The sequence below is a fragment of the Megascapheus bottae genome, chromosome 16 (assembly GCF_031878675.1).
Source record: "Megascapheus bottae isolate mThoBot1 chromosome 16, mThoBot2.hap1, whole genome shotgun sequence".
Taxonomy (NCBI): Eukaryota; Metazoa; Chordata; class Mammalia; order Rodentia; family Geomyidae; genus Megascapheus; species Megascapheus bottae.
Genome location: NC_143524.1, coordinates 45,502,744 through 45,526,298, shown reverse-complemented (window position 1 = coordinate 45,526,298; position 23,555 = coordinate 45,502,744). Strand labels below are relative to the sequence as shown.

Sequence of the window (23,555 nt, the reverse complement as noted above, 5' to 3'; positions counted from 1 at the left end):
TCTCAGCCTCTTGAGCCTCGGCATGAGCCACAAACACCAGGCGTGGATCACCCTTTTAACAGGAGTCCAGGTTGCCTTTTCCTTATTTAGCCCTTTACTTCCCCGAAAGTGCCTCAGTCCATTATTCATCTGGGAAGCAGATGTGAATCCGTCTCCTTTAGTGCATAGGCAGCTTCCTATCCAGTCCTCTGCAGTCCAGCTACATATGTAAGCTCCTGTCACAGAGACTTCCGTTCTGTCAGATATCATGTGGTTTTTTGAGCAGAAGAACACAGTCACTTCTGGGAACTTCTGAGGGAACAGGAAAGATTGCAAAGGAGTGTAGCACTTGAGCTGGGCCTTGAAGGATCAGGCCGATCTCAGTAGATCACATATCCAGAAGGAAGGTACTGGGCCATGGAGAGTTAGACACACATCAGATATGACAAGTGTGCCAAGTGGAAGCAGGGCCCTGGAGGAGGTGAGTCTGGGAAGCCAGCCTGGTCTAGACCAGTAAGTAGTTGGCCGACTTTCTGTAAAGGGTCAGGTTGTGAATATCTTAGGGTTTGCAGGCCAAGAGGCCAAAGTAATGCTATTTTGTAGGTAACGCATTACATAATAAGAAAAAATACAAATTTTTGACAAGATTATTGTCAAAAGTCATATATAATTATGTATAATAATATTTGAATATAGTCTTACTATTGTAGAAGATTTGTTAATGAAAAGACTGGGTATTGGGGCCAGGAGTTTGGCCTAGTGGTAGAGTGCATAGCATGCACCAAGACCTGGATTTGATTCCTCGGACCACATGCACAGAAAAAAACTGGAAGTGGTGCTGTGGCTCAAGTGGTAGAGCTCTAGCCTTGAGAAAGCTCAAGGATAGTGCCCAGGCCCTGAGTTCAAGCCCCAGGACTGGCAAAGGAAGAAAGAAAGAGAGAGAGAGAGAGAGAGAGAGAGAGAGAGAGAGAGAGAGAGAGAGAGAGAGAGAAAGAAAGGAAGGAAGGAAGGAGAAAGAAAAAAGAAAAGAAAGAAAAAGAAAAGAGTGGGAATGATGACACTGGCTAAATTGGGGTTCAAAATTAGTGTTCCCTTCCATCAAATTGACAACAAATATTCATCTGTAGAAACCTTTCTTAGGGTTGGGTAGGACACTTGTATATATGAGGCCTTGGGTTCAATCCCTAGTATCATAAAACAAACAAACCTGCTCATAGAGAGCTAGAGTGGGCTCATTGACCATAGTTCTGTTACTGGGGAAAGAATAATGTGTGCTACCAATTCTCATAGTCTACGTGTAATTAGCCAGCAACCACTGAGCAGAATGTCTAAGAATACTTGGTTTGGCTGTGCCTTATTAATCATACCACTCATGCTTCCCAAGTGACAAAGTCACTCTCTTGTTTCTTGCTTGCTTACAATTGAAAGGCAACAGGAAGCTAATGTACATGCAAGAGTCTCTTTGTCTTCATATATAATGGTAACCAAGCCATCTCTCCTAGCAACCAAGAATACAAAGTACATGAGGCACCATTGTGAAACAATCCCTTGCTGTTATCACCATTTTGTATGGAGTTTCCCCTGGGAGTTGAAGAGAGCTTTTAAAATAAATAGACAAGGTATAAGTGGCATTGAAATATGCTTAGGAAAAATAACCCAATTTGCCTAGAATCTAGCACCCAAGAGTAGAATAGAAGACCTGTGCTGTGAGGGGATCAGAACTCCTCAGCCTTGATAAAGCATTTTCCAGTTGACCAAAAAGGCGTTGTGATTGTAGAGAGGCTTGGGTGATTCTATCTGCTAAGGATCTATCTGTTCTAACAGCATCAGTCTCTTAGTACATCAGAACTGTCCTAATCCAAACTGTTTTTGGGAGAATGCAATACTTCACAATCACTGTCATTTCTGTCTGCATGGAAGAATTTTGGCAGAAAGTATTACTTTACTCTATTCATTGACTCAATCTGTATTTGTTGAGTTCTTCCTAAACTAGGCTTTGAGGATGTGGCTAAGAGGTCCAGGTTTGCAACATTCTGATTTATTCCATGTCATCTTTGTATTTCAGTAGTCAGGGGAAAGAGAATGATGGTGGTGGTGATGGCGGTGGTGGTGGTGATGGTAGTTGTGGTGGTAGTGTCAGTGATGGTTATCGTGGAGCAGAGGAAAGTGTAAATCAGCAGAAGCATGAATAAAAAAGATTTTTAGGGCTGCAGTTGGTGATGGAGGAAAAAGTTCTAGAAAAACAAATTGAATAAGGAAAAAGACATGGGCGCCTAGTCTTTCCTTATCCATGGGATCTGATTTCCATGGTTTCAACCTTGGTCCCAAATGGAAAAATCCAGAAATAAATAGTTCATAAGTTTTTTGTTGTTGTTGTTGCCAAATGCTAGTGTCTTATGCCTATAATCCTAGCTACTCAGAAGCTTAAGATCTGAAGATCACAGTTCAAAATTAGCCCTGCCCTCCCCTTCTTAGAAAAGGGCTATCAGACTCTGAACTCCAATTAACCACCAAAAAGCCAGCAGTGGAGCTATGGCTCAAATGGTAGAGTGCCAGCCTTGAGCAAAAAAGCAAAGGGACAATCCAGGCCCTGAATTTAAGACCCAGTACCAGCACCAAAAATAATTGGTTCATAAGTTTTAAATCGCATGCTGTTCTGAGCACCATTTTGAGCTCTCACACCATAGCTCTGTGTCTTACTCTGGGTATGAATCTCTAGCTTTCTTGGTTATTAGATTGCCTGTGAAAGTACCTTGAGCTTGGGCTCAAGTAATCTGATTTTCCTTTTAGTGACCCTGAAGCAAAAGAGTAATGATGCTAGAAGTTTTATTATGTTTTATTATAATTATTTTATTAGTTATTGTTACTTTCTTACTGAGCCTAATTTATAAACTAAACTTTGTAGCTATTTACATATAAGAAAAACATTAATATATATTGGGTTCAATACTATCAGCAGCTTTTGGCATTTGGGGATTCTTGGAGCAGGATCTGGGATTAGGAAATTCAAGCCTTTCTATTATTGTTTGTGTGACCTTGATTAAGTTATTTTAAGTCTCTGAGCCTAAATTTCCTCCATTAGAAAAGTTTAAAGTTAAAAGTTTAAAGATTCTGGTCTGGGAGTTTGGCCTAGTGGTAGAGTGCTTGCCTAGCATGCACGAAGACCCGGGTTCAATTCCTTGGTACCACATACATAGCAAAAAAGCCAGAAGTGGCACTGAGGCTCAAGTGGTAGGGCTCTAGCCTTGAGAAAGTCCAAGGACAGTGCTCAGGCCCTGAGCTCAAGCGCAGGACTGGCAAAAAAAAAAAGTTTAAAGATTCTTCCAAGATTATTCTTCTGCAAGTCAAAAATCTACACTAGAGGCCGGAAGTGTAGCCTAGTGGTAGAGTGCTCACCTAGCATGCACAAAGCTCTGCGTTCAATTCCTTGGTACCACATACTCAGAAAAAGCTGGAAATGGCACTGTGACTCAAGTGGCAGAGCACTAGCCTTGACCAAAAAGTGTCTAAGGACAGTGCCCAGACCCTGAGTTCAAGCCCCAGGACTGTCGGGGGGTAGGGGGGGAAAATTCTGCACTAATTCAAAAGAGACTTGACCTCAAACAGTCATATTTAAATGGGGCAAGAAAAACTGAATTCCTTAAATTGTCCTGGAAAATTATTTCTTTCTTTTCTTAATTCATTGCCTGGCAGATAATGGAATCTCCACAAATGTTAGCACTTATAATATTTGTAAAATTTGCAGTATTGTAAGTTCCTTATCAGAGTCAGAATGAAAGAATGCACGCATAATCTAGGTGTGTGTGTGTGTGTGTGTGTGTGTGTGTGTGTGTGTGTGTGTGTCTTTGCAAGGAGAGGAAATCGAGGGATGTACAATGCTGCATAATTCAGATGTCCCTTCAGCCTGTTTCCCACCCAGTGTCGGTGGCCATCTGCTCTGAGCAGCGTTCTGTCTGGGAGTGAGGGGTATCCATGGAAACAGCATGGAGGTTGCCAAGAGGAATCTGTGGCAGACAGCCAGAGGGGAAAGTAGAAATCAAGTGGAACCGAAAGTGACAGACTCATGTGTTCAATGAAGTGGGAAGTGGTCAGCTCTGAGGGCCAGGGTGGGGCCTTCGGGTGGCAAGCTATCACCAGCACCTCCTGATGCCATGTGTGCTTTTCCAGCTGGGTGGGAGAGGGTTGCTTTAGTGATTTCTATCTCTGTCTTTGTCTTGCTTTCCTTTGATGGGAAATGTAGTAAATAGCATATCGAAAAGTAAAATAAATGTTTATTTTTAAAAATTCTAATTATATTACACACCACCATTCATAAGCAGATGCTTTCATTTTGGTGTTAGATTGGATTTGTGTGTGTGTGTGGTATAAGGTTATAATCCTACATTGTCAATTCTTTTTTTCCTTATATTTTTTGTTGTAATTAATAGAAGGGTTACATTATATTCACCAGATAGAAGGTGCATTACTTCACATTATATTGTCAGTTCTTATAGCTAGAAAGTTCTTTGGACAGACATTTAGGCTTGGGAAAAAGATATGGGCTTTGGAGTCAGATGCCATCTGTGTTGATACCCCAGGTCAATCTCAGCTGAAAGCTGAGGCCACAGTGGCAAATTGGTTCAACCTAGATATTGCTAAATGATTGCTAGTGTGCTAGTCTAGCCCACAGCACTAGTGCTTGAGTAAGATGTTTCTTGTATATTTAAGCAGCTTTGAGAAAGCCTTGTGATTAGGAGGGAAATGGAGTGGAACAGATAGGAAGGCATAGGGGATTGTTTGCTGTTTCTGAAAAATATTGAGGGTCAAAATGTAATAGTGAGGCTGGCGTGGTGCAACACCAGTGGCCCCCTTGTTCCTGTCACCCAGGAGCACCTGGGGCGGAGGTAGGGAGGCTGAGGAACATGCTCCCAGCGGTGGGTGTTGTCTGTGGGGAAAGCAAGGTGATGTTCCAGGTGGAATGTCTCCGAGGTTTAGAATGGTCTCAGAATGTTCATTATAATATTCTTGTTCGTCTATTCCTCCTGAGCTGTAGGATCCTGAGCGGGATACCGCGGAAGACATTCTCCTCAAGGCTTTGCGGAAGTTTCCTTTACATTCTATCATCATTCCTATCTCCCTCTCCCTCTCCTTCCCTATGCACCTGCCTTCATGCTTCTGAAACAGCTCCGTTTCAAAACCATAATTGAGATCTTCTGGCAGTTTGGTAACCAGTTTGGTAGTCTATCTATCCCCCATCCGCCATTTCACACGTGTGACTCGGAGAGGTGGCTTTCAGAGTGACAAATGAAATCTATTTGGACTTCAGGTCCAGTGCTCTCGTCCCTGTCACTAAGCAACCTTACACCATCCTCTGGGCTTGCTCGAATATTTTACATCTCATTGCAAGGCATTCTTTCCACTGTGCCCATCCAAGATTATAAGTAGCTGCATTCGCTTTATTAAGTGTGTTTCTACCCTTTAAAATATCTTTCCTTTAAAATGTTTATGGGCAATACAGTCATTTTCATGGCAAACGAAGCAGAAACTGTTTTACTCGCATGCTTGAAGGAGTTTGTGATAACTCAGCCACCGCATGTGGTCTGCCATTCACTTTTATACTTTTGCTTGAGAAAAATAATGTACATTTGAGAGGAGTGTGAAAATTAAGGCTTTATTTAAACTTGTACACTCTGTGTGTGTGTGTGTGTGTGTGTGTGTGTGTGTGTGTGTGTGTGTGTGTGTGTGTGTGTGTTGATCCTCTGGCTTGAACGCAAGGCCTGGTTGCTTGCTGTCCCTTAGCTTTTTCTCTCAAGGCTAGCACTCTACCACTTGAGTACCAGCTCAACTTCTGGCATTTTGGTGATTAATGGGAGATTAGAGTCTCACAGCCTTTCCTGCCTGTGCTGGATTCAAGCCATGATCCTCAAAAGCCTTCTGAGTAGCTAGCTGTTTTGTTGTTGTTGTTTGTTTGTTTTGCCATTCCTGGGGCTTGAACTCAGTGCCTGGGCACTGTCCTTGGAGACTTTTTGCTCAAGACTAGTGCTCTGCACTTGAGCCACAGTGCCACTTCTGGCTTTTTCTGTGTATGTGGTCCTGAGGAACCCAGGGCTTCATGCATGCTAGGCAAGCATCCCATCACTAGACCAAACTCCTGGCCCATTAGCTGATCTTTACACTAATTCAACACATATTTTTGAACCTCTCATATTGAATAAGACACGAAGTTCATCTCTTAACTCTTCAAGAATTTGTCCTCCAGTTACTTCTAGTTTAGAGAGGTCATTTTAAGAGACCGTGAGCCCAACAGATGAGCCAAGAGCTACTATGGGAAGCATAGGTTGTAATGGACACCAGCCACACAGGGTACCCAGGACCCTGGGAGAAAGGGGTAGGGTGCACAAGCCTTGGTTTTTTGGCTTTCTTGGGAAGGACTAGGCTGAGTGGGCTAAACAGGCTTTGCAGGCTCAGAATGGCTAGCCTGAATAGTTTGGGTGGGCTGTGGGCCCTGGGAGCTGTCCACGGTTCTGATACCTGGCCCTAGGGGATTGTGGCCAACATGTGAGAACCCTGTAAGAGCCGGATAAAGCAGGTGGCTGGGGGTGGGTATGGATGATTGATTTACAGATGAAGATCACAGTCACAGGCAAGTTGCTTACTGACTGGGAATTGTCCAGTTGGTTGGGGGAGGGGTGCTTAGAAACTTTCCCCAAGGTCAGTGAGTTCTCAGATACCACAACAGGGGTGAAGAGATACCTAATTCAGGGGCAAGGCAGGAGCTTAGTGTATAGAGGAGAACACTGTATGGAACCAAACACAGGCGTATTCTGGGTGTTAAGATGAAGGATAGCTCTAGAACACTTGTCCTTCACAGGCTTAGTAGAAGATTGGTTTATCAGGACAGCAGGAGAGGGGAGGAGCTCCCACTTCCATTGGCAAGCTGCAACTTGGGCAGATTATAGAGATCCTCTGAACAGTGTTTATTTGATTGTATCCCAAGATCAAGCAAGACTTACCTGGAGTGCTTATTTAAAATATAGCCTCAGTGGTGCTATATCTCAAAATGGTAGAATGCTTGCCTTGAGCAAAAGAGCTCAGGGATAGCACCCAGGTCCTGAGTTCAAGACCCATCGCTGACAAAAAAACTTTAATTAAAAAAATTAAAATGCAGTCTCTTGGGACCAGAGCCTGACTCTGAACAGGTGGCCAGGAGCCTCCTCACTCACCCTTTATGATACTGAAGCTGGAGACTGACCCAGAGAAAATGGGACTGGGTGCCTGCTAGAACCTGATAGGTAAAATTGTACACATTCACAGAGACTTTTAGGTGTGTACTACTACCCTGGCCTATATGGGACTTGGGTGTCTTGCACGTGCCAGCTCCTTAGATGAGACCTCTGTGTGGGTATGGTCTCTTGGAGCATCTGTTGAACCAGGTATTAGCCACATAGACAATAAATACTTCCCACAGCGCCACCTCCAACCTCGCTTTGCTGTCTTAACCAAGCTGCTTGGGGAGGCTGATGTGACAGATCTTCTGATACCTCTCAGAAAGGCACCATGCCAAGCAAACAAACCCTCAGACTTCAAGAAGGCTTCAGTCACAACTTGCTGTGGATGCAGCTGTGTGATTTCAGATTCCCTATTTATCCCGATGAGCTTCTATTTTTACTGCAAATATTTAAAAATATGAACTGGCAGACGAACCAAAGATGATTTTGGCACTATCGAGGAAAACTACACAGATAAAAATTATTGAATAATTGCTAAGTCCTTTGCGTAGCCAAATGGGTCTTTCTTTAAGCAGTGCCGTGGGGGGGGGGAATAAGAGAATGACATTTACTAAGCCAGGTGCCACCTGTGCCTTGGTCCTCACAGCACACACTAAACTGGACCTTGTGTGGAAAGTATGTCCAGAGTTAAGGACTTCAAGGAGACTCTTGCTCATAGAAGCCGCCAAGTCCCAGGGGAAGTTGAAAGGTCATCTCATAACTCCCAAATAGGGTCCTAGAATCCTTTCCCTTTCCAGAAAAAACCCTCAGATCTCTATCAGAAAGACCCAAATCTTGGCTGCGTGTTGGCTCACAGTTTCCTTCCTGCTTCCCTAGTAATTATGCAGTAATTATTGTGTTGGTAATTACTTCATTAGTAATTGGGTAGGAAGGAGCTCAATGAAAGAATAATCAAAAAGCCTGTATAGCTGAAAGATTATAAATGTCACATACTGTTTTAATATCGCTCAAACACTCATTAAGAGAAAAGGTTGTCTTGTACAATATTTTGAGAAGTATTGGCTTTTCCCTTAATAGTGCATATTTAAAGAGTTCAGGTTGTTCTCTTCTGAAAAACCCACTTCTAAATAAGTGAAAGAACTCTGAATGTTCTAATAAAAAGCGAAAAGTTGGCTCAGGTGCCAGTAGTTCATACCTGCAATTCTGTTTTCTCAGGAAGTAGAAATATGAAGATTACAGTTCAAAACTAACCAGGCAAAGGAAGTTCATGAGACGCTTATCTCCAACGACCCAGCAAAAAGCCAGAAATGACACTGTGGCTCAAGTTGTGGAGTGCCAATCTTGAACAAAAAAAAAGAAAAACTAGGGGAAAGTGTCAGGCGCTGAGATCATGCCTCATGCATGAACACGCACGCGTGTGCACACACATATCAGCTGCCACCCCGAGCAGCTTCCCAGCCCCTCTGCTTCCCCAGGCTGGGTGGAGATGGATAGAGATATAGGCCACCGCTTCATAAACACTGGAAGAGACACTGGACTGATGAGGAAACTTGTATCCCGGTCATGGGTCCCCAGAGCCAGCACCTCAAAGTTCTCTCTACCAAAACCAGGTCAGAAGTCCCTGGAGGCAGAGCCTTTGACCTGCTCAGCCTTGCCTGGTACAGCTCTCAGCAGAGGAGTGAAGGAATTGAGGCTCCTTACTGTAACAGGCTGGCAGTTCACGGCCTGGCACCCCTACAGCCCCCACCTCAGCTCAAAATTTTTGTGGGATTTGCTTACAACATCCCATAGCCAGCTATGGAAAAATCAGATCACTAAGATTCAATTCATGTTTTCTTTGAAAAGTTTCCCTGGCCCACATTCATAAAGCAAAAGAGCAGGGCGTGGTGGCTCACGCCTGTAATCTTAGTCAAGAGGCTGAGATCTGAGGATCATGGTTCAAAGCCAGCCTGGGCACAAAAGGACCTGAAACTCTTATCTCTAATTAACCTCTAGAAAACAGGAAGTAGGGCTTGGCTCCAGAGTAAGGCAGTAGCCTTGAGCTGAAGAACTCAGGAACAATGCCCAGGCCCATGGGGGGGTGGGTGGGTAGGGTGGTAGTCTTGAGCTGAAGAGCTCAGGGACAGCCCAGGTCGAGTTCAAGCCCCAAGACCCCCCCCCAAAAATAAAGCAAAATAGCATATTTCCCTTACTTTCTGTGTAACAATATTCATTTCTTTGGCAAGTACCATTATCCTGATTCTTTTCTTCCAGGAGTTAAAGTGAATATTAAGTAAGAAGAGGCTTAGCAAGGTAAAATACTGGCTTGAGTTCAAAGCTTGGATACCAGCTTTGAACTAAAAAGCACAGAGACAGGGACAGTGCTCAACTGCTGAGTTCAAGTTCCATTACCAACACACACACACACACACACACACACACACACACACACACACACACACACGATGTAAAATAATAACACTATAGCTAGAAATTTACTCATTCACACACTATATGAATAAGTATATGTAAATAAATATGACAAATACTACAGCAAAATAAAATGCCTTTGTTGATAAAATGGGATCATCCCATCCGGCTAACACAATTGTTCAGCCAGACAGCAGGGATGAGCACTCTCCATTGATCTTCTAGCCATGACCTTGATATCCTTCCCTGTATCTCTCTAATATATTAAAGCACCAGATGAGTGTCTTCTCCTCCAATTGAAGTTAAGTGGTCTCATGCAGTTTGGGTTCAAAGCAAGCACATGATCAGAGTCACCAGCCTTTGAATCTGCTTTCTTTTTTCCTGTGAATTTTCTTCTCTTTTGCTAGTGAATTCAGTCACTCATGGGCCATCCATCATTGTCACTGAGATAAGTGCATTCGTGCTGTCTCCTTCTGGCCCTGTGTTAAATGATTCCATCTGGAGGAGAGGCTTGGGGGCAAGGGGGCAGAAGAAATACTTCCAGGGGCTGGAATGTAGCTCAGTGGTATAGCACAGGCATAGTATGAGCAAGGCTTAGGGTGTAATCACCAGCATCCTCACTTCAAAACCAACATCACGGCACTGCATTACACCAACTTGATAAGGTGGATGCTCGCTCTATTTTGTGGAGAAGGGAGCTGAGGTTCAGGGTCCGTTCACAGACTGAACTTCCACAGCTGTTACAGCCTAATTGAGATTCCAGGGAATTAATGAGACCATGAGTGAATGCCCCCAAGCCTAGATCTTTCTGCAAGCCAATCAGCAATTGAACTCTGCCCACTGTATCCTTCTTCAAAGTAATTCAGATTTATACTTGCTGAACTAGTCATGCTGGTGCCCATAGCATGCAGCTTCTAGTCAGGCGCTGGGCCAAGCTATTTCCAGACGCTTTTTCCTTTTCTCATCACATAGTCACAATCACTTCAAAGTGTGTTTTTCTGACAAGCTACATTAAAATCACCCAAAGAACCTGTTAAAACATAGATTTCTAGCCAGGTATGGTGACTCACGCCTGTAATCCTAGCTACTCAGAAGGCTTACAACTGAGGATTGAAGTTCAAAGCCAGCCTGGGCACTAAAAAGCCCGTGAGACTCTTATCTCCAAGAAAATCGGAGGTGGCACTGTGGCTCCAGGGATAGGGCGGTAACCTTGAGCTGAAGAGCTCAGGGATTGCCCAGGCCCAGAGTTCAAGCCCCATGACCGACCCCAAAAAACCTCGTAGATTTCTAGGATTTACCTCAGGGCTAGGAATGGGAGGATTTTCATTTATTAACTAATTCATCAATATATTTGATGAGCCAAGTCATTGTTGGAAATATGACTCAGGGGGCAGAATGTCTGCCCTGAGTTCAAATCCCACTACTGCCAAAGAAATGAAAATGATAAAATAACAATAAAGGGACCAAGAGTTTGGCTTAGTGTTTGCCTAGCATGCACGAAGCCCTAGGTTCGATTCCTTGGTACCACATACTCAGAAAAAGCTGGAAGTGGTGGCAGGGTGCTAGCCTTGAGGAAAATGTGTCCAAGGACAGTGCCTAGGCCCTGAGTTCAAGCCCAGGGACTGGGGAAAAATAAATAAATAAAAATGCTTGTCATTAATGAAACACTGGAAATTAGTACCATTCTTGAAGCCTTTGCAAGTAAGCACTTAGTTCTTTAAGTGCAGTCAATTATTGATTTTTTTAATGAACAATGAGCCTAAGAAGGATCCAGACAGGAAGCAAAAACCAGTGCAAAACTTAGCTGAATGAATTTCACCTAGCACCCAGAGGAATTTGAGGTAATTTATTTTTAGGACTGTCTAGTAGGTCACAACTACAAAATTCAAGTTCTGATATAAATAGTCTGCAGTTCGGCCTGTACTGCACTTTTATAATATTCTCTGATTACCAAATGAAGCTTCTTGCAAATTTGAAATAATTTGTACTAATAATCCTATTTCAAAGTCACCTTATATAAATACATCTTACCTATTTGACTTGGCTAATCATAAGCAGATTGTGAACCTGAGCTCAACCAATCTGAACAGAGGTTCAGGGCGTGGTGCAGTAGGTATAAATAAGGGAGCACTTGCCTCTCTGTGTGCTTGCCTGCCAGATTTTTGGCTGATAGCTCACCCTTCTGTAGAAGTAAACTTTGCCTTGGTGTGTGTGTGTGTAGGAATATATATATGTATATGTATTATATGTATTGTATATACATATATTGTATTATACATATACAATATATTACATACAATGCATATAATACATATACATTATACAACATACATATATTGTATATATTGTGTATGCATATATTGTATATACATATATTATATATACATATCGTATTTGTATATATAAACTAGTCATAACAAATCACACCCAATAAGATATAAAATTATAGGGGCCGGGAGTTTGGCCTAGTGGTAGCGTGCTTGCCTAGCATGCACGAAGACCCGGGTTCGATTCCTCGGTACCACATACATAGAAAAAAGCTGAAAATGGTGCTGAGGCTCAAGTGGGAGAGCTCGATCCTTGAGAAAGTCCAAGGACAGTGCGCAGGCCCTGAGCTTAAGCCCAGGACTGGCAAAAAAAAAAAAGATACAAAATTATATAGAGAGGCTTAATTTAGTGTGATATCCTATAGTGAACATCAACCGTGTGCTAGATGCAATGCGTTACAAAAACAAACCAGTGAATTCTAAAAAAAGATACAAGAAAAAACTAATACTAATCTGTGTTTGTAAAACATAGCAGAGGGGCAAAGTTCATCCTTCAAGGTCAATGGTGTTCTCATTGCAAAATCAGACAGATGACAGGATTGTGAAGGGACTAAGCTCAGGAGTCACATGCTAATTCTCTGACACCAGTGGCTGGCTTGCTGGTGAAGGGTTGACAGGGAAGCCAATTAGAGACCACAATGAGGACTCATAGCAAAGTGCACAGAGTGGCAGCAGTGCACTTGTACGTACACAGTGGCATCCAGGGGCTTGTGTTCGACAAACACCTTTCTCTAGGGTAGGTCCTGGTCCTTTGCAGGTTCTAGCCACCTCACTGCTGGGCATCACGAAGACATAGGCTCAAATGTGTCATTCCTGGATGAGACTGCCACTTGGTTTCTGAATCAATAGGATGGCTCTCACCCCTGCCCCCCACCTCTTCTTCTCCCTGCCTTCTCTCTGTCAAGTGACATTGCTTATTCCCTGTCTGTCCCTCCAGATAACACCTGAGTAAGAAGCTTTACTCTACATACTAATATGATTTGTAGACCAAGGAGTTTGGAAAGAAAATATTTATTTCATGGTGGCTATTATTTGTCTACTTGTCAGAGAACTAATAAAACCCACAGTAGCCATACCCAGGTAGTTTGATGGAGATAAAGATTCAAGTTTGTAAACCAAGGACATAGCTACATTGGCCCGGATGTTATCTGGAGGGACAGACAATTTATTTCTATTCCCACTATCCATTGAAATGTATTCTATAGTGCAAGTTCTTTCATTTTTGTTGTTAGAGGTAGGTCTCATAACTTACACAGTGCTTGGGGAAGTCTCAGAACTTGGCAAGAACTCGAGTCTCCTTGTTATTAAAATAACTTGTCCTGCTAGGTGCTAGTGACTCACGCCTGTAATCCTAGCTATTCAGGAGGCTGAAATCTGAGGATCATCTTTCAAAGCCAGCCCATGCACAAAAGTCCTCGAGACTTTATTTCCAATTAACCACTAGAAAACGGGAGGTGGTGCTGTGGTAGCCTTGAGCCCCGGCACCCAAGGCTGTGGTCCAGAGAAATGACAGTCAGGTGGCCCTAACAGAGGACTAGGCCATCGCAGCACAGCCATTTCCCGCTCACTCTGCCCCTGGACTTGCAGACAGCCATCTTCCGATCCTTTAGACTTCTCAGATGATTGCAGTCTTGGTGAATCCCAACCCCCAAGGTCCAAGTGCCCTTGATCCCCTCTGAGATTTCATTAGGAGGCAGTGAGTTCCTGACTCTTCTCCAGCAACCTCTCCCTTCACCATTCTCAGCCTTTCCTTTGGAAATCTTGCAGCCATTGGGAGCAATGTCTCACCTTGGAAGATGGTACTATTTCAGTGCCTGCATCAACCTTTCCTCTCAGTCCCGGGACCTTCCTAGCATCTCCACTCACTGCAGTCCAAAGTCAGAAGGTTAAACTCCTCAGAGCTCCCACCCCTCCTCCTCCATGAAACAGCACTGGTTATACTGGTGCCTCTCTCGTCTCTGTGATCATGACAAGAGTGCTTCTCTGGGTTCTTGGCTTCAGCAAGTGTCTCTGGGTGCCAAGTGCTTCTACTGTGATCATGACTAATAAGTCTCCTAACTGGACGACCCTTCCTTTCATGGCCTTTTATTACCAACCCTCCCTCCCCATACCATTCAGCACATATATGTGAGCACATGCACACATATAGACATGCACATATGAACACGTGTATGCATATGTATGAGCATACAGGCACACACAGCCGCATGTGGAGAGCAATGGCTTTTGGGGGGAGTTCCTTACTACCAGCATCCTGCTGTTCAGCGCACCCTCTCTCCACCACCACTAAATGGTTTATCTCTTTTCACAGTAACCTAATCAGTCAGCGGCCCCGTGTGTGCCAGCTGCTGCTTGGCTCCTGGGACTCCCGTAGTGGCATAGTGTCCAGAGGCACAAAGCAGGAAGATGGCTTCTCCCATTGTTGAGAAATAACATACAGGAGTCTTGGTGCAATAGTCCTGTTTGTCTTCTTCCTCCCCCAACTATCTGACTTTACTCCAAAAAGAGAAAGCTAAGTGACCGATGGTAGGCCTGCTGTCAGCTCATGTTACATTTCTGTCACCCATGGCAGTAAGACTTGCTCTGTTCCATGCATCTCAGAGGGCCCCTGTGTCTCTTGGGTTCTGGCAGCCACCATGCAGTGTCACTCAAATTGTCTGTTTTTCTGCTCTGCCCTTCGCTAGACTGGAAGTTCCTTGTCTCTTATCCTAGGTGATAACATGGTACCAGTTTGAAGCCCTATACTCTGAGCCCTAAGACTTACTGCTTTTCTCTCAGCTTTTCTAACCCATAAACCAAATATTGTGGCTTTGTCTGGACAGATAGCTCTGAGGATGGCACCTGATAATAAATACCAGTCTGTGTGGCTAGAAGTGTAGCCTAGTGGTAAAATGTTTGCCTAGCATGCATGAAGCCCTGGGTTCCATTCCTATGTACCACACACATAAAAAAAAGCCGGAAATGATACTGTGGCTCAAGTGGTAGAGCTCTAGCCTTGAGAAAGCCCAAGGATAGTGCCCAGGCCCTGAGCCCAAGCCCCAGGACTGGAAAAAGTAGAATAATAAATACAAGACCTGCTACAAGGCTGTGCAGCTGGTAAGGGCACTCCAGGAGAGAATTGAATCATTTGTTAGAGTTACTGGGTTTGCAATTCAGGTCATCAGTAAATAAAGCAGACCATGAGTTGGCAGCCTCCAGGCTCTCTGTAACCTCAGCTTCTCATTGTCCCCCAAGTGTCCCCAGTCACCCACACAAAGACTCTCCAGGCCACATTGTCGTGCCATTTCTCTGCTCTGGACTCTAGTGGCTCTTGCAGCTTCTAGAGTGAAATCTGAGTTCTAGTACTTGTCACCTTATCTGTCTGCCTTTTGTGTGACTCAGCTGTTAAGGAAGGTGAGTGTTCAGGTGCCATTCAGCTCTGACATTCAACATTTCTGAGGCCGTCTGTGGTCTACTCCTAGCTAACCCCAGGTAAGACCTGGGGACTCAGTATGTCTCCTGTGCTCAAGGCCTACCAGATAGAAGATGACATGGGCCTGCACAGAGACCATGGCAGCCATATAGGATGCATGTGGCAGCCAAAGTAGATTCTTCAACCTATCTATAGGTTACCAATGGCTCACAGAGTTGACATTTCAGTGATGTCCAACAAGTGTGTCCCAGACAACAAGCATTCTAGAAAGAACATTGGCATCCAAGGTCAGAGGAAAGGCAGACTATGGGTAAGCCACTGGGGGAAGATAGTGGGAGGAATGGGCTGACTGAGATAACCTGGACTGAAGCCCATGTCTGGCTGGGGGCCTGACCTTGATCCTCCACAGGTGGAATTAGCACAGGCTGTGTGTGTGTGTGTGTGTGTGTCTGTCTGTCTGTCTGTCTGTCTGTCTGCCAGTCCTAGAACTTGAACTGAGAGCCTGGGTGCTATCCCTGTGCTTTTTTGCTCAAGGCTAGTGCTCTATCACTTGGGCCATAGTTCTACCAGCTTATTGCTGGTTAACTGGAAATAAGCATTTCACAGACATTCCTGCCTATGCTGGCTTCACTTCACTCTTCAGATCTAAGCCTCCTGAGTAGCGAGGACTACAGAGAGATTCCCAGCTCCTTCTTCAATCAAATTTTATTTTGATATTTAAATAACAGGAAAATATTGTGGTTTGGTTTTGTTTTCTATATAGAAACTGACCAAAGTAAATAATGAGAAAATGTCAGATTATAGCTATTTGTTCACTCTTAATTTGATTTCTGGTCTTTCTGTTCCGCTAGTTTTTGTGCCCTTAAGAAAACTATTCACCTTTCTGAGGCTTGTCTTTATCATCTACTAAAGTCAAGTGAAGCCTACCTGGGACTGGTGGCTAACCTGTAATCCTTGCCACTCTGGAGAGATTAAATCACATCAAGATCTGAGATCAGTCTTCAAATCTGAGATCCGGAGGCTCATGGTTCAAAACCAGCCCAGGCAGAAAAGTCTATAAAACTCCATGTCCCGCCTAACTGGCAAAAACCAGATCTGAAGGTGTGACTCCAGTGGCAGAAGGCCAGCAGAGCAAATCAAGCAAGCAAACCAAACAAGTACAAGATCTTGAGTTCAATTATCAGTACCAGGGAAAAGATGAGGAAGAGGAGGAGGAGGAGGAGGAGGAGGAGGAGGAAGAAGGTAGCTAAATACCAGCTTCTTATGTCAAGGAAGCATTATCCCAAGTGGGATGAATGGAGGGACTGAGCAGGCCTTTGAGGTACAGATAACTACTTGTCTTTCTAAGGATTATGGGATTTCTTCTGAGGAGCCCATGTCGTATGCTGCTTTGTGTCTTTAGCCTCTTTCTCCTGCTTTCTTTGCTGTATTTGAATTGTATCTTGAAATCAGTTTCTCCAGTAGAAACTTTCCTAATGAAAATGTTTTAGGCTTTTTCAGGGCTTGTTCTCTGGAGCTTGAGATGGTTTGACTGGGCCTGGATTCCAGTCTAGCCAGACTGGAAGGCCTGACCTCAAGGAAGGTCTCACATTTCTCTGGGATTTGGGGTCCTCTGGTCTGGGTGCTGCTTGGAAGTGAAAGAGCAGAGGCGTGAGTGTGAATGCTGCCTTCCCCTCACGTAAACATGGAGGAAGGAAACTGGCTGGGCCCTTCTTTGCCCCTGAGGCAGGTGACCTCTACAGGCATCAGCCACCCTGAAGCACTGTCACCCTGGGCTCTAGCTAGCCTAGGGACGTGATTCTAAGTCCCATTTTTGAGGAACTGTCTCTGCATCTCATGGCCCAAAAAGCAGCCTCACATGTTCCTGGCCTCTGACACCTCTGAGTGTGTCTGTTACTTCTCTCTCCTGTGAACAGGGTGCTGAAGACCTTGAAGTAAAATTGCAGTGTGCAAGTGAAAGCTGCAGAACCATGCAGTGTTACATTGTACACACTCCCAGCTTCCTGGCCCCATCCCCTGCAGGCTGTACTTTCTCTGAAGTACCCTAAGACCCCTGTTTCAGATGAGAGGGTGTGGGTGACTGGCCATATGAGTAAACCTGGTAAGATAATAAACGTTTAACAGCTACAGCTACCAAGAACAAAAGTAGAGACTCTTGTAGTATCAGCCAACTTCCTGATGTGAATACTCTTATAAGACTGCCTGTAGTTTAATAACCAGCTCACCGAATTCCTCAGAACTTAATAATCAGCTTTATGAGTCAGCTTCAGCACATTGCTCTATACAAAGGTATGGACTCTTTCTGTTCATACATTCCTGTGTGCTAATTACACAGTTGCTGTAAACTTTGTTAAGTCTTAAAATCAGGTAGTGAAAATCCTGAGAGTTTATTTCTCTTTCCCTCCATTGTTCTGATTTTTGATGTACATTTTTTTTCTTTCTTTCTTTCTTTCTTTTTGTACCAGTCCTGGGCTTGATCTCAGGGTCTAGGGGACACTGTCCCTGTTCTTTCTCAAGGCTAGAGCTCTACCACTTGAACTCTACCTCAGTACCACTTCCAGCTTTTTTCTATGTATGTGGTACTGAGGAATCAAAACCCGGGTCTTCATGCATGCTAGGCAAGCACTTTACCACTAGGTCAAACTCCCAGCCCACAATATATTGTTATATAGTTTTCAGTATACCAAAACACAAAGCATTGCCCTTTTTTCGTTAAATTCCTAAGTATTTTATTCTGTGTGGTGATAGGACCAATGGGCTTTTAACTTTTTATTTTATTAGTGGTAGTGCATTGCATGGAAATATAATTGATTTTTAAAAATTTTATATTTTACTTATTTTTATTTTATTGTCAGAGTGATGTACAGAGGGGTTACAGTTACACTCATCAGGTAGTAGGTATATTACTTCTTGAACATGATTCTCTCCCATATAATTGATTTTTGTATGTTGATCTGATATCCAGCAACCTTGATAACTGCACTCAATGTTCTACCAGTTTTTTTTTCATTCTTTAAAGAACTGAACTGTCTCCTCATTTTAGGAGTTGTAATTTTCAGTTGTAGATGGGTGAGCCTACACATACCCTGAGACTGCTTCCCAGGCACACACAGCTCTGATTCAGCCTGTGAGTAGACTTAGGTGGCAGCTATATGCTGCTGTTTCCTCAATGAGGGCTCAAATCACTGCTGACTCTTATCCAAAGGCGGGGGGGATGCAAGCTTTCCTTTATTGTAGAATATTACTATCTCCGTGTACATGAGCTTATTTGATGTGAATAGACTGGCACAATGTGGTTTTCTTTTCTTCCTTTTACAGTAGCAGCTGAGATACACATGTAGGCATATATTCAGATATACACACATAGATCCTGAAGCTACTCTACAATCCAGCCATTTCTGGTAAGAAGGAAGCAATCTTCTCTCTTCTGAAAGGAAAAAGAAGGTTCTTTAAACTACCTGCAACCCTACAAGAATGTTCTTTACTTTTTTCTTTTTTCTTTTTCTGGTCCTGGGGCTTGAACTGAGGTCCTAGGCACTGTCCCTGAGCCTCTTTGTGTTTAAGGCATTAAGAGTTATTTCTACCACTAGACCCACAGTGCCACTTCTGGCTTTTACTATGATTAACTAAATGGAGATAAGAGTTTCATAGAACGTTCTGCACAGGCTGGTTTCAAACTGATATCCTTAGATATCAGACTCCTGAGTAGCTAGGATTACAAGCCTGAGCCATTGTTACCCTGCATATTGTGATATTTCTAGCACAGTGCACTTTAAACAAATTCAGCTCCTTCACCAAATTCCCATTTCTTTGCCTTCCAATACCCTTTCCAAAAAGGCATTGGAAGGGCTTTGTTATACTGTTCACGGATAGATGGATAGACAGACGGACAGACAGATAGATGGATAGATAGATAGACAGATAGATGGATAGATAGATAGATAGATAGATAGATAGATAGATAGATAATGTCTTTCCATCCTCTTTGCCCCTCAGCATCCCCTCCCTTCCACCTTCCCTATCCTCTCCAAGATAGCAGTGTCTTTTTTTTTTTGGTCAGTGATGGGGCTTGAACTCTGGGCCTGGGCACTGTCCCCGAGCTCTTCAGCTCAAGGCTAGTGCTCTAAGCAGTGTCTTTTTTAAATTTATAGATCCTGCTCCCTTTAACCACATCCTGACAATAATTTGGCACTTGTCAGTGTCCGCTAACCACTGCCATCAAGTTCACAACGGAGCCTGCTTCCTTTCATCAAGGACACTTTAATATCACAAATTCAGACAAGATTTTTGAACATAGCTTTGCCATGTTTCCATGACAATGTAAATTACTTATAAGTCTGTAGGAAGATTTTAGACCATTTAGACTTAAAAGCACCATCGTTTTCATTCATAATGCAGTTAAGAAATGTTGAAAATTTTATTGTGTAGAGAATAGGGAAAGAATTTGATTTCCCAAGAACCTTGATACATAATAAATAAATCTAGGGCTTATGGGAAGAGAAATGACATTTTTATATGATTGTAATCCATTATTCCAAGTCTCCACTTTTGTCAAGAAGTGATCTGTACCAATTAACACATGTAGCTGTTCTTTCATCGTTCTTTGGTGGGGGCTGGGAGGGGGAACTGAAGCTGGGGTTTGTGCTCAGAGACTCCGGCTCTATAGAGCTCTACCACTCGAGCCACAGCCCTTGCTTGAGCCACTGCGTTCTTCATAGCAGCAACACTTGTTCCTTACACAATTCTCTTTTTGTTTCTTGTAAATGTCAGCCTTTTTCAAATTAGAAATCAATGAATGGCTTCCTCTATTCTTCCACAAATCTTTCCAAAGCCAAGCCCTCTCCAGAGTAGAGTCCCTCATGTCTCCCTTTCTCCCACTCCTGGGACCTGGCTTGTCAATAACCGGCTCTCTTTCCCTCTGTAATTGCTCCTTCAGCCATGGGAAGTCAGGACTTCAGTACATCATCAGCCATCTTCAGAGATACAGACACAGGCTTCTAGTTAAATAGGGAGAATTGGAGGCAGGGCGTAAGACAGGTATGCAGAGTTAATACAGACCTGGTCACAGGTCACAAGGTCAGAGGTATGGCCTGGCTGCACTTACGTTCATTTTACCCAGGGTCAAATACTGTCAACTATCAACTGTCCAGCTTTATGTCAAGTTAGAAACAGCTGATTAGAAACCAGGAGAGGGATTGTTGCAAACTTCAAAACTACACAGAGACTGGAAAAAAAAAGACAGCGGAAGAGGATGATGTAGGGGGGACAGAGCAACTGTCACTCAAATCTAAGCTGCAGTAGTCAATTCAAATCCCCATTGTGATGTCTATATGATAGCCAGGACATTCGGTTTACTAAAGATTTGAGTCCTTAGTGACTGGGTTGTTAAACGTCCTGGTACTATAAGAAGGAATGTCTCTACTATTCAATAAGAGGAATTATCCTTAAGATTCTAGACAACAGAGATTGTGCATTATGAAAAAGGGAAAAAGGACTGACCATTGTTCACAGGCCATAATGTGTGCCTGTGCTTTACTCTCTTATACCAGTAATCCTAGCCATTCAAGCGGCTGAGATCAGAGGATTGCGGTTTGAAACTAGCCTAGGCAGGCATGACTGTGAGACTCTTATCTCTAATGAACCACCCAAGGACCAGAAGTAGAGGTGTGGCACAAGAAATAGAGCGCCAGCAGGGGCTGGGAGTTTGGCCTAGCGGTATAGTGCTTGCCTAGCATGCACAAAGACCCGGGTTCGAGTCCTTGGTACCACATATATAGAAGAAAGCTGGAAGTGGTGCTGAGGCTCAAGTGGTAGAGCTCTAGCCTTGAGAAAGTCCAAGGACAGTGCTCAGGCCCTGAGCTCAAGCCCACAACTGACAAAAAAAAAAAAAAGAAAAAGAAAAAAAGAAATAGAGCACCAGACTTGATCAAAAAACCTAGGGATAACACTCAGGAGCTAAGTTTAAACCCCAGTGTTGTCACCAAAACAACAATAAAGAATAAAATTTGAACTCTAATCTTGCACTTATCGGGCACCTGATGTTTATGTGACTCATGAATGGTTGGCCTCAGGTTTTCAGCCTTATTTTGGAGAGTACGCAAATGAGGCCTGAAGATGAGAATTGCCTGCCCATGACCTTGTGGTGACACGGAGCAGAGTGTTCTCTGTGTGTTTTACCTGAGGCTCTGCTGTTATGGCCATAACCTGGATAGACCTTGCAAGGAAAACTGTCTGTGTTCAGGATGACAGGATGCTAACTCCCCAGCCACGCTTTCGCCAGTGCCCTGAGGACTGATCCCAAGGCCTGCAGCACTTGCACCAGAGGCAAGAATATTGCTTACAGGTATTTGATGTCTCCTATTGCTTCTGCTTTCTTTGACTGACAGGAATGAATTCAGAGCATGGACAGACATCAAGCCTGTGAAACCAATCAAAGCCAAGCCCCAGTACAAGCCCCCAGATGACAAGATGGCTCATGAGACCAGCTACAGCGCCCAGTTCAAAGGAGAGGCTAATAAGCCCACTGCAGCTGACAATAAGATCGTTGATCGCAGAAGAATACGTAGCCTTTATAGTGAACCTTTCAAGGAACCCCCAAAGGTAAGAGGTGGTTTTTCAGGGGAGTCCAGAGCACAGCCTACACCAGAGGATAGGCTGAAGCAGAGTGGTAGTGGGGCCACGTGGACCCGCCCCCCCCCAGCTCCCCCTGCCTCCCAGCAGCTCTTGTCAAATAACTCCTTTCCCCTTTAGCACACTGAGGCCCTGGGGCATCTTCAACTGGAACTTTTGTTAAATTCAAAAGACACCATACAAAGCTACATCACCTAAAATAAAAACAGCTTAAAGGCTGGAAAATTTCCAGAGAACTATTATCTATATTTAAGAAATCCACAGTGTGTTGGGAAGGGTAGAAGATCTGAATCTCTTTGTCTTGAAAGAGCTTTTCTTCTGCTCCTCCTTTCACAGGCCCTCTTGTCTGTATCCCTCTCCATCCCCATCCAACCACCAGACCCTTCTTCCCTTCCTCAGTGCCTGAACACATCCACCCCTGCTCAATCTTTCTTGATAAAGCATCATCCACCAGTGGTGCCCTGTCTGTTATGACACCCATCTGGGTCAGATACGTTGCTAAGCTGGGTGTAGTAGCTCATGCTTGTAAACCTAACTACTTGGAAAGCTGAGATTGTCAGGATCAAGGTTCAAGGTCAACTCAGGCAAAATCTTCATCTCGTTAGGAAATGCTGAGTGTGGTAGTTCATACCTGTTCTCCCAGCTACACAGGAAGCATACCATGGCATTCAACATCCGACATGAAACAAGGCCCATCTCACATGAATCCTGGACCTCGTGAGTGGTCGAAGGTCTGCTCCTATTGCCTCTTCAGTCCAAGACTGGGAAATGAGGTCCCACTGTCTGTGGCAGAGGACAGAGAGTATTTGCAGGTGACCCATGCCCCTCCTCATGTCACCATCTACAGTTAACGCTGTGCCTGAGTTGAATGAGGTAACAAGGTAGAGGGACAACAGATCCTTGGGGGGGAAAATGTGATATGGTTCATTGTCCAGGGCAATCCAGGGGGAGACTGGCAGAGTAGGGAGTCCATGCAGCTGGTGTTGCCACAGACTGACCCGGGAGCATGGACAAGAGGAGCCAGGTGCTCATACATCACCAGAAAGTTGTCCCCATTGCTCTCCCTCAGTGTCAAATGCCACCGCAAGTGTGATCCTCAAATTAACACCGCTGCCTTTTCTCCTCTCCCACCCACTCCCTTTTGTGTGCCTGTATTTGTGCTCTGTCTGTCTGTCTGTCTCTCCATGCAGGTGGAGAAACCTAGTGTTCAGAGTTCCAAACCAAAAAAGACCTCAGCGAGCCATAAGCCCCCAAGGAAGGCCAAAGACAAGCAGGTGGTGTCTGGCCAGGGCGCCAAGAAAAAGAGCACAGAGGGTGCTGGTGCCGCCAAACCCGAAGATAAGGAGCAAAGTAAAGAGATGAGCAATAAACTGGCTGAGGCGAAAGAGTAAATGTCACCACACTTTCCTTTTATCCCTCCCTCCCTCCGTCTCCCTCCCTCTCTCCCTCCCTCTCCCTTCCCACCCCCAACAACAAAAAAAGGCCACAAAATTAATTAGAGACTTCCCAGCTGCCTTGTGCCTGAGTGTCCTGGGACCTCTTGGGCTGGCTTCATATGTGGAGGGATCCTATTTCCCAGACCCTGTTTCT

The 23,555-nt window shown here is 44.1% G+C and overlaps 1 protein-coding gene across 1 annotated transcript in view; it reads left to right on the top strand.

Moving 5' to 3' along the window:
• Window positions 1–23,555, top strand: part of Map6 (microtubule associated protein 6) — a 57,582-nt gene that overhangs the window by 16,600 nt on the left and 17,427 nt on the right. The window contains exons 2-3 of the mRNA XM_090348438.1: window positions 21,722–21,935; window positions 23,156–23,352. Coding sequence (XP_090204564.1) covers window positions 21,722–21,935; window positions 23,156–23,352 — 411 coding nt within the window. The remainder of the gene's footprint in view (window positions 1–21,721; window positions 21,936–23,155; window positions 23,353–23,555) is intronic.